The sequence below is a fragment of the Rhinolophus sinicus genome, chromosome 17 (assembly GCF_057876585.1).
Source record: "Rhinolophus sinicus isolate RSI-liver-muscle chromosome 17, RSI-T2T, whole genome shotgun sequence".
Classification (NCBI taxonomy): domain Eukaryota; kingdom Metazoa; phylum Chordata; class Mammalia; order Chiroptera; family Rhinolophidae; genus Rhinolophus; species Rhinolophus sinicus.
The window spans coordinates 150,937,853-150,950,040 of record NC_142517.1 but is presented as its reverse complement, the minus strand read 5'-3'; the positions used below and the strand labels follow the sequence as shown (position 1 = coordinate 150,950,040).

The 12,188-nt window shown below is 36.2% G+C and overlaps 1 protein-coding gene across 7 annotated transcripts in view; it reads right to left on the bottom strand.

Moving 5' to 3' along the window:
- MARCHF7 (membrane associated ring-CH-type finger 7) overlaps positions 1-12,188 on the bottom strand; it is a 54,052-nt gene that overhangs the window by 1,699 nt on the left and 40,165 nt on the right. For 3 of the 7 annotated variants that reach the window (XM_019727255.3, XM_074337055.2, XM_019727253.3), the window contains 3 exons: positions 10,772-10,881; positions 3,826-3,939; positions 2,190-2,238 (listed from right to left, as the gene is read on the bottom strand). In XM_019727255.3, the coding sequence (XP_019582814.3) occupies positions 2,190-2,238; positions 3,826-3,939; positions 10,772-10,881 (273 nt within the window). Of the gene's footprint in view, positions 1-2,189; positions 2,239-3,825; positions 3,940-10,748; positions 10,882-12,188 lie in introns of all 7 variants that reach the window. The other 4 variants (XM_019727257.3, XM_019727254.3, XR_002137005.3 and 1 more) reach the window with 3 other exon arrangements.

The window sequence follows — 12,188 nt, the reverse complement described above, 5'->3', positions numbered from 1 at the left end:
GATGAGAATGAAAAAAAATGTACATAGAATAATAGGTTATGGGCGTTCTTGCAAATTACATCAAAGCTATGTCCATATAATGCCAAGAAAAAGCTCTAGTCAAAAAAGCTTCATGTAGACATAGCCTATGTTAAAATAATTGGATTTAGTAAAAAAACCTTTCATTGAGATTATTCCTATGCCTCCTCATTGTCAGAAACATCACTTTTCCAACATTTCTGAACTCAGAATCATTAGTGGCTCAACTTTTTAATATAAAACATCCTGGAATGTCTTTAAGAAGGACATAATAAGTACAAAACTACATATTCTGTAAACCGCTCTGCATGTTGAGGAAAATAGACGTTCACTAAAATAAAACATCTAACTAGCGTTTCCCCTATTATTAAGGGCAGAAAGGTTAAACGTATAACACTTCTTGTGTTAGTAACAGACAATTTAAGAGCACCCAGCAAACAGAATCAGTAAGAAAATTACACTATACGTATAGAGGAAACTTTACTTTCCATATTTCAGTCTATTTGTTTACCCTGCAAAAATCTTAAATTCATTTTTAGTAAATGGTATCAAATATATACTTAGCTCATGAATGAGTAAATAGTATAGTTAACTTTTATGCTATTATTATGGAGCAGTATCAAGGTAAAAACTAAAATAGCTTTGCAGAGAACTTAATGTTTTCTATTTGATTTACTCCACAGAAGAAAATTCAGTCGGAACCTTTTTTCAGAATGTATTAATACTCTGGTACTTGGGAGCTAACTTGTAGCACCTATGACATCTATCACTCTCAGCTGAGCCTGGGTGGATTTCACCTCCATCATTTTCCTGTCTTTCACAGGACGGGAGTAGACAACGCTAACGTTTAGGAAACTAAATTCTAAATGAGATTTAAAAAAAAAAAAAAAAAAAGCTAGGGAAAATGTGCACTGAAACAAATTACTATAATCATATCTGACAAAGTATAAATTATAATTCACAAAAAAAGATCTTTATATTAGAAAACATAATGGAACTGAACCACAAAGGTATAAAGGAAAAAAAGATTTATACCACATGAATTTGTTTTATATACCACTTGACTCCTTTATATACTATCATTTTCATATATACTATACAAACTAAAATTCTGAAAAATGCATCATATGGTTGTACTTCTAATACTTTTAAGACTTAAAAATAGTACAGAATGACAAAATTCCATGTCTTCAACAATCAAGGAATTAAAAGGTTCTTATGAGGACTAATTCCTTCTTTAACCTTACCTCAAAGGATGCCGAGCTCTCTTTAAAGGTAAAAATGTTATGCCCACTACAGATAAACTTTAGGTATTTTGGAGATGAGTACAGAAGGTAATCAACTGGAGAATATATATTTTAAAATACTTCAAAGAATGTACTGGAATCTGATCACGGAGAGACACTTGCTTTGGGGGGAAAAGTACTAGGTCGGGTAATCTTGAATTCCCAGGTACTATTTCAGAGAAACCAATAACTGTGCCCACCTGGTATGAAGCACCTTTGAGACTGTGGGACTTTGAGAAGAGGTTAAGCTGTAGAGATGCCTGTAAAGATTTGTGATTAAGTGCCTTCATATAGGCAGAAGTCCTAATGCTGGAATGTGATGTGAAGAGACTGGAACTGCTGGCAGAGCTGGCTGTCTGTTAAAGGTCTACGAGGACCTGAACAAGGAGCAAAAAACCAAAACCCAAACCTATGGCTTCTGTTAGAGACTCAGAATTAGGACTCTTTCACCCTTGTTTTCCTACAACTATATGTAAACCCAGGGAAAACCTTTTATGATCTAACAGTAAAATTTCATACACACACACACACACACACACGCACACACGCACGCAACATCTAATGGATTAAAAAGTGTGATTTGATTAGCAGTCAAACATGTCTCTTTCATTAAGTGTTAAAATTAAGGTGATCAAAAATAAAATTTAAAATAAAATACTGGTGGTTTAAATTACATCCTTGCATACCTTGAAATTAAAATAATTTAAAAAATGTATGTTTTTAAAAAATGAATGTCAGTTGCCCAGCCCATCTTTCCCAAATCAATTAAGCCTATAAATGAAGCTCTAATTTGATAGATATAGTATATACTTAGGTTTGCTCTGTGGCTGGCTTTAATTTGCAAAAGTAAATTCAACAAGTCTGGGAAGGGGAAATTCCACCTACTTTCGAGATCTTCCATATGTGCCTGAAGAGTTCTTGCAAGGTTAATAAACTAGAAACAATGCAGAAAGAAATACAGTAGTTGAAACGTTACAAATGGATCTAAAGATAGAATCAGTAAAGGAGATTCATTTCTATTTAAAAAGTCAAACATCATTTTAAGCCTTTAAAATAGGGGTCACTCTCCCCCCACATCAAAAATTACAAAACTTAAGGATATATTTTTTAAGTTTTTTAAAAATATTAGTCACATAGAAATCATGTATTAATCATGTAGAAATTGGAAGCAGATACAAAATTTTATCCAATGATATTCCTCTTGCATAAATATAACACTTCAAAAAATTATGAAGAAAAAATAATTAAAAGCTTCACAATTTGGAATCAAATAAATACAATTTTAGTGGTCAATTAAAAAAAAACTAAAAATAGGAATCAATACTTTTCTGCCTAAATTTGATAGCTGTAGGAGTATTACATTTAATTTTGTATTTTAAAAAAATCATAAAAATGACTTGCACTTTAACTTGTATATAGCTTTTACAAACGCATTAATTCAACAGATCTTAATATGCTTTATGTGGTTTATTCATTCTAAAGAGATAAGTCACCGTTTTAGAAATCATTTTATGGCATTAACTAAATTTAGGTACTATAATTCTAAAGCACCCTGAAGTCAAGAGATCTTTGCTCAAATTCTGAATGCTCTTAAATAGTTCATTCTCTTTTCTCTCAATGAAAATAATCTGTCAATTGGCTCACAGGTATAATGGTCACATGATGGTTACAGAAAACGTTTCACCAATTTAGAAGCAGTATTACACACAATCAATTGTTTGATTATTTTTAAAATAGAAACTTTATACCTCACCATAAACTGCTAATATTTTATCACCAAAATGAACATTTATGTAAAAATGTTGAAAGGATATGTTTATGAACACATTTCAAGATATGAAGTATTCATGTTACAGGAATGAAATGTAAGCAGTCCTAGCCTTTGCTACACAAAATGGGAAAAGCAGCGAAGTATAAACTTCTGCTGGTACACTGAGGCAAACCGTATTATTTACTTGTAAAAACCTAACCAAAAACAAACAAAAAAAGGTAGCCTAAGTGTTAAATTAAGGTAATAGTGTACAGATTAGTAAACACCAAATAGTCCATATCTTAGTTTGTAATATGGACACACTTAAAAATTAGTACATTGGTAATCTTTTACATGACAGTAACAAATTGAAGTTTATCTCCCACATTGTCTTGGTTTTTGGAGTTCAGTTTCAGGTTTTTAAGCTAGTATACTGAGATGGTTTGTCGTCCCCCCACCCCACCCCCCAATTAAAAAGAGCCTTTTTCCTTAGTGTTTCCAATTCTGTTTTCCCTGAGACATATTCCAATTACCTTAAAAAGCTAGAAAATTACTTATTTCTCTAAAATAGCTTTAGGAGAAAATTAGCCTAATTGACATAGAAGGAAGACAGCAATTGCTATTAAATCTACAATATCTTTATTTTTAAGACTCATTTTAATTTAAGAGCTTCCAAAAGGAAACAGAATGTGAACATATAAAACAATCTGCTTCCCAAACAAACACTTGGCATCACACCCTCTCTTTTCCCCCCACGCCAGTATTACTTACTCGGACACGTGTGCTTGGTTCATTTGTATTTCCCATCATATCAGAAAAGCTTTGTTCGCACAAGTGCAATAACACAACTAGGTAGAGACCAGAGCTGATAAACTCATACTCAGCCTTCAAAAGGGAAGCAAACAAGAGAAAAAGAAGAATATGAAGAAAAATTAGTAGACTCGAGACTGATATTCACAGCATACTGATAAACTAGTGGAAATGTATTCATGTCTAGTTCCTAGTAAGAGATAATGGAGCCATCTATTAAATCAGGAATAAAGGCTGCCCTTCATCATTTCATAAATTTTTACTAATGCCAAATAGTGAGTCCAAATAAGTGTGTGAATATCTTCTTTAGGCTCATATAGTCTTCCCTTATGTAATGATTTACATAAAGTGGGACTATTAATCAGTTGATGGTAGAATGAATTCTCTAGTTCTCTAAAAAGCTCGTAACAGATTTCTTTGCACAAATAAATGACTATAAATACTTACTTAAAATTACCATTTCATCTACAACTAAATCAATATACTGTATACTTAAAACCTATTCTGATAGGTCAAGTGTTTCTTATGTAATGTGATTAATTTAAAGGCTACAGTAACTACAAAAATGAACTAAAAAAGGAAATAGAGTATCTTTTCCTCAAATAGTTCTTTGATGCCAAACTGTGTTTTTTTTTGAAGCTAAGACTACAAATCATGAATATACTGTTATATAAATCGGAATTGTCCTGTAATTTTTATAGACTGTGTTTCCCGGACAATAAGACCTTGCTGGACAATCAGAGCTGCTTGTCCTGCTAGGTCTTATTGTCGGGGAAACAGTAGCAAAGTACCTGTAAGTTGTACCATTTTTTGGCAATTAACTCATCTCTAGTTAAGAATTGTACAGTCTTCGTACCAACTTCAGCAAGTTATCAGATTCTACAGAGTATTCAAGATATTTGAAATTTATTTATTAATTTCTTTAAATGTGTCACTTAATTCGCTTATTTTTTAGTTAAAAGGAAATCATACATACCATAAGATTAAAAAAATGTTAATAGTGGCTTTCCAGTCAAGATGGTGGAGTAGGTAAACACTGGGCTCACCTCCTCTCAGGACCACATCAGTTACAACTAAACTATAGAATAACCATCACTGAGAATTGCCTGAAATCTAGCTGAACTGGAGCCTTACAACTAAGGGGATATAGAAGAAGCTAGTAAGAATTGTAGGCGGGGCAGAGACACAAAACAGTCTGGTCCCACACCCACCTGTGACCATTACAAATCAGGAAGGATACCTCAGCTGCAGAGGAGGAACATTGTTCCCCCCCTCCCCGCCCACCTGGAGGAGCAATGGGTCCCAGTCCCACACCAGGTTCCCTAGCTCAGGGTTCCAGTGCTGGGGAAACAAGTGCCCGTAAGTGCTGGCTGTGAAAACCAGCAGAGACTGTGGCTGAGTGAGATGGAGGGCTGCTGCAGTCCTAGGCGCTCCTCTTAAAGGGCCCGTGCATGGACTTACTTGCTGTTGGATTCACTCGCTCTGAGCTCCAGGGCTGGGCCAGCAGCTCAAAACGCATCAGGGACATACAGGGAAGAACTGAGGGTAAGGGCTGGTGGGGCAGCTTTCTCCCGGAGGGAGTAGCTGGTGGAAGCCAGTTTCTTTGCTGAGCGCTCCCCCTCCCTGTGTGCTGAAGCAGACAGATGCTATACCTGAGTCTCCATCAAATCGGCTATCACCTTTTGTCTGCCCTGCCCTAGTTATTCCCTGAAACCCTGCCCCAGACAACGTTCTGGCACACAAAGCTGATTCCAGTGGCTTTTCCCTACAAACAACTTGTTAGCTCATGCTGTAGACTTTCATAAAATCTCTCACAGGTTCACAAAACCCAAACAAGCAGCATCTGGCTTTGGTGTGTCCCATACGTCTGGCTTAGCAGCCCTAAGCCCAGCAATAGCAGTAGCCAGCCTTAGTTCGTAGATTGGCCTATCAAGGCACCGCCAAGCCCAGTGCAGGATTACTTTGAGGCTCATGCCAGGTGGCCCCAGGAAGATCACAGGCTGTGGCTAAACTTGGCCTGCAGCGGGTCCCCTCCTAGGAGGCCCCAGGGCTGGCACACCTGGTGGCCAACTTTGGACCAAGCTGGAGCCATCACCAGGCTACTTCCAAGGACAACACAAGCAGAAAGACTGGACAGGCACCAGAGCCCCCGTAAAGTGAACCCTGCTTTGTAGGATCAGCTCTTGAACCACATCAACTCTACTATAGTAATGGCCAGTCCACACAACCAATCCGCCCAAGTGTCAATCCCTCTTACTGACGTGCAACAACAGGGTGGTACACAACACACACAAGGGACACACCTAGAGTACCCGGCTTGGGTGACAAAGGAGACTGCACCACTGGGTCCCACAGGACACCCACTACATAAAGCCACTCTAAGACTGGGAGGCACAGCAGCCTACCTAACACATAAAAGCAAACACAGGGAGGCAGCCAAAATGAGGAGACAAAGAAACATGTCCCAAATAAAAGAACAAAACCAAGTTCCAGAAAAAGAACTAAACAAATCTGAGACAAGCAATCTACCAGATGCAGAGTTCCAAACACTGGTAATAAGGATGCTCAATGATGTTAGTAAGAACTTCAACAAAGAGATAGGATAACATAAAAATAGAGATAGAATACAAAAAAGAACCAGCCAGAAATAAAGACTACAATAACTGAAATGAAGAATACATTAGTGTGAATCAAAAGCAGATTAGATGAGGGGTGGCCGGATGGCTCAGTTGGTTGGAGCGTGAGCTCTGAACAGTGGGGTTGCTGGCTCGATTCCCACATGGGCCAGTGAGCTGTGCCTCCACAACTAGATTGAAGACAATGAGCTGCTGCTGAGCTTCCAGAGGGGCGGCTGGATGGCTCAGTTGGTTAGAACGTGAGGTCTCAACAAGGTTGCCAGTTCAATTTCCGCATGGGATGGTGGGCTGTGCCCCTGCAACTGAAGATTGAAAACAGCGAATGGAATGGGAGCTGAGCTGCGCCCTCCACAGCTAGATTGAAGGACAGCAACTTGGAGGTGATGGGCCCTGGAGAAACCCACTATCCCTCAATATAATTTATTTTAAAAAAAAAAACTAAAAAAAATGCAGATTATATGAAGCAGAGAATCGAATCAGAGAATTAGAAGGTAGCAAAAACAAAAAACAAAAAACAAAAACCCCAATAAAAACAGCAAAAAAAAAAAGGAGTTTAATGGGTCTCTGGGACATCAAGCGTACCAACATTTGCATCATAGAGGTACCAGAAGAAGAGAGACAGCCAGAAATTGAAAATCGATTTCAAGAAACAATGATGGAAAACTTCCCAAACCTGGCGAAGGAAACAGAAGGAAGTGCAGAGTCCCAACGAGATGAACCCAAAAAGGCCCACACCCAGACACATCATAATTAACATGGCAAAGGTTAAGGACAAAGACAGAATCTTAAAAGCAGCAAGAGAAAAGCAGTTAGTTACCTACAAGGGAGCTCCCATAAGACTGTTAGCTGATTTCTCAACGGAAGCTTTGCAGGCCAGAAGGGAGTAGCAGGAAATATTCAAAATGAAAAGCAAGGACCTATAACCAAATTACTCTACCCAGCAAAACTATCATTTAGAATTTAAAGACAGATAAAGAGCTTCCCCGACAAGAAAAAGCTAAAGGAGTTCATCACCACCAAACCAGTATTACAAGGAATGTTACAGGGACTTATTTAAGATGAAAAGATAAAATATATTAATAGAATGGAAATAACTACTATATATCTATCAATAATTACTCTGAACGAAAATGGCTTAAATGTTCTAATCAAAGATAGGGTGGCTAAATGGATAAGAAAACAAGGCCCTTACATATGCTACCTACAAGATTCACTTCAGATCAAAGGGCACACACAGACTGAAATGAAAGTAAAGGGACGGGAAAAAGGTATTTCACGAAAACGGAAACAAACACAAAAAAGTCAGGGTAGCAATACTTCCACCAGACAAAATAGACTTTAAAACAAATGCTGTAACAAGAGACAAAGAAGGACCCAGTAATCCCCTTCTGGATATTTATTTGAAGAAACCCAAAATGCTACTTTGAGGGGACGAATGCATCCATATGTGCATGACAGCATTGTTTACAATGGCCAAGATGTGGTGACAGCCTGGGTGTCTGTGGATGGATGAATGGATAAAGAAGAGGTAGTACATATAAACAGTGGAATATTGCACGGCCATGGATGGGACTGGGTTCTTACCATCTGTGGAGGCATGGATAGACCTGGAGGGTATTGTGCTGAGTGCAGTATGCCAAACAAAGAAAGACAGATGCAATGTGATTTCACTTATATGTGGAATCTAAAGTACAAAATAAACCAACAAAACAGAAACAAACTCATAGATACAGAGAACATTTTGATGGTTGCCAGATGGAAGGGGGCTGGGGGAGCATGAAAAAGGGGAAGGGATTAAGTACAAATTGGTTGTTACACAGTAGTCATGAGGATGTAGGGTATAGCATAAAGAATACAGTGAATAGTATTGTAATAACTATGTATAGTGTCAGACGTGTACTATTAGGTTGGTGCAAAACTAATTACGGTTTATAAGGTTAAAAATAATTGCAAAAACTGCAATTACTTTCATACCAACCTAATAGATTTATCACTGTGATAGATGTGAGGGGGTTTGGGTACAAGGTGAAATGTGAAGGGATTGAAAAGTATAAATTGGTAGTTACAAAATAGTCATGGGGTGTGAAGCACATGGGGGCGTAAAGACTGTATTATTGGTATATAGTCAATAATATGGTAATAACTATGCATAGTGCCAGGTGGGTACTAGACTAGTCAGGGGGATCACTTGTTAAATTATATAAATGTCTAACTACTATGCTGTACACCTGAAAGTAATATAATATTGAATGTCAAAAATAAATAAATACATAAATAAAGTGTAAAAAAATGTTAATGGTTATTACCTCGAAAAAGATGAAGCCACTGGATAAAGAAATATAAACCATATTAAACTAATCATTTAAAATGAGGGTAGCTGTCAGACCACTAGAATCCATGATTCATAAAGAATAAAGATGTTAAAGGCAGGAAGCTTAATCAAAACTGTCATTTTTACAATGACTCCACCTAACATTTCCTACCACTTCTAAGTTACTTAAGATGTAGATCATTAAAATCCTTGGAGTTAAAACACTCCTGGTTAAACTGAAAAGCCAAACAACACTTTTAAGAGACATGATGGAGCACCCAGAGAAGGGAGAATGGCAGGAGAAAATAATCCTTTGAAACCTACTCTCATTTTGAGAAGACACAAAAAACTTCTTGGCCATAAATCCACCTTTCCATATTTTCCCATTCTTTAAAAAAACCAATGCTCAGCTGTCTAGAGAGACTCCTTGGGAATTTAAAAAAATTCCTTGCTTAAAGTGGTATTCTTTATGGACAACTGGCTCATCAGAGAAAAAAACAATAGTTAGTATTAGTGTAGCATTTGTGCTCCATCAACTGCCTAATGGTTCATTCACTAGATCAGTGATTCTTAACCTGGATCTAAAAAATTAGCTTCAAGGAATCTGGGAATCTCTTAAGTTATATACAAATTTTGTTTCTTATACTTCTATTTTGTAAGGCGTGTCCATGGTTTTAATGTGATTTTCAAAGGGTTCCATTATTCCCACGTTTAAAAGGGTGTCCACAAATGATCATATACTACATTATTACATTTATATGAAATATTCAGAACAGGTAAACCCATAAGGACAGAGAGCAGATTGGTGGTTGCCAGGGGATGAGGAAGCGGGTATGGGGAGAAACTGCTTAATGGGTATAGGATTTTCTTTTGGAGAGATGAAAATGTCTTGGAACTAGAGGTGGTGGTTACACAACATTGCAAATGTACTGATACCACTGAAATGTTCACTTTAAATGGTTTTTATGTTTTGTGAATTTCGTTGTCAAAAAAAAGTGGGGATCAATTATTCTTTCATTTAAAAAGTGTTTTTCAAGGATTCATGATTTCTTTCACCACAATATATCTCTTTTTATAACAAATATGCTAAGCACACTTGCATAGTACAGCTCTAGGATCATTCTTGTAATCTCCTTTATCATCTTTTCTTTTTCCCCAAGAGTTTTCCTTTAAGCTCTTCATATTCTAACTATATAATTTAAACATCTCAAAAATTTTTAAAAATTTAAAACTGTCCAAGAAATAAAAATTAGTAATTCATTTATTGGGAAGGAGTTATCAATACACACTGAAATATCTGAGAAATAAAAAAAAAATTTGTAAAAACTTCATATGATAAAAAAACACTGACATTATTCATTATATAAATAACAGCTAGACTGCAATGATACAAATACTAAAGGAAAGAGAAAGAATGTAAACTTGGAATAAAAGATTTCGTAAGATTAACTTGGTCAACATAAAGCTGGTGGCAGGAATGGGAAGGGCAGGAAAGGGAACCAGGACAGTAGGAAGAATGTGGGTCAGATATGCATATAAGAATTATTCCTAACATAAAAAATACAGAAATAGGATGTGTTTTATAATCATATTTCAGCACTCAGAGGGATTCAAAACTGAAGACATCTCCGGGGAGATATAGTTGGCATGCCTACTTTGGGACCACCTTCCTAAGTCTTTATTATTTTCAGGTTTATTTATAAAGAATATAATGTATTTTATCTTAATAAATTTAAAACCTGTGACTTGGTTATTTGCCTTTCAGTTATAAAAAGTTATTATGGGAAAAATTAAAATTAAAAAATTGTAATAGCTAATGCAGTAACAGAGAATTATATTAAGAACATCATTATTATTTTTATTTTAATGCTGGTTTTCTGACCATGATTTAATCGTTTCTTCAAGAGTTGTCCTTTAAGCATAGAACAGACACTTACCAAATTAGGCAAAATATACTAACTTGTTCATTTGCATGAGCTCTATGTAGTTCATGAATATCAAAATCCTCCAGGTTAAGCTGCAACTTCTCTTTACAGAGTTCACAGGTGGTTACAGCCTCTAATGAAGAACCTGGTAAAAATTAAATAATAAACAAAGCTTAGTTTTGCTATGTCTCCACAAAACATTTTTCTTTGTAAATTTTCAGCTTAGAATACAGAAAATCAAAAGGGAGGGAGGGAGGGAGAGTGCATTACAGTGGTATCCTAGTAATGTCTCCTAAAATAGCACCAGCAACAGCTGATGCGCATGTTAGGTCCTACTCTATGGTATTTAAGCCTCCACCCATTATAGCTGTTGTTTTTCCTCCCAGATACTCATACATTCCTGATCATGGGAAGCTGAGAATGGAACGTCATCTGTACTTCCTACTTCCTCCTTAAGTATTTTGGCAAGATGGCAAGAAAACAATGTTTAATAATATATTAGGTTGGTGCAAAAGTAACTACAGTTTTTACAATTGTATTTAACCTTTTAAATCGCAATTACTTTTGCACCAACCCAATAGTATCTCAAACAACTAGCTACATACATTCACCCAGGCCAACATCTGTAAGGCGACAATACTGGGGGTGCCAAGAAAATGTATACACATGACTTGTATTCACCTTTGTTATCAGTATATATTGCATATTACAATTTTAATAGTTTTTTTCCTTTCTTAAAACATGTATACATTTTTTTGGCACCCTCTGTATATACCTAAGATCTTCTGTGGTTTAAGGAATGCACGATCCCTAGGCTAAGGAGGGTAAAAAAGGAATCCACTTTTGTTCAAATCAAAACAGCTCCTTTCAGCCATAAGAGGAATGACATCCTGATACATATTACAACATAGATGAACCTTGAAAACATGCTAAGTAAAATAAGGTAAATACAAAAAGGACAAATACTGTATTATTCCATTTATATGAAATATGTGGAATAGGCAAATTCAGAGAGAAGGTAAATCAGAAATTACCAGGGGTTGGGAGGACGGTGTTACTACTTAATGGATACAGAGTTTCCGTTTGGGGTAATGAAAAAGTTTTGGAAACAGATAATAGTGATGTTCGTACAAGACTGTGGATGCACATAATGTCACTGAATTGTACACTCAATAATGGCTAAAAGAGCAAATTTTATATGTATTTTACAACAATTTTTTTTGAAAAGCTCTTTCTGTTCCATATTCCTTCAACATGTGGTTACTAAGCTTCTGGTTACAATTAAGTAGGTAGTAGTCTTGTCATACTAAACATGCAGCCCCCACCCCGCCTTTCCCCTGTGTTTATTTTTAGATAGGTCTTTAAACTGAAAAAAACATTCTAAAAATTAAAGGGAGTCATGTTAACAAGGTAGAGGTTTAAATTTAACTCAACTAATACCTGCTGAGTACT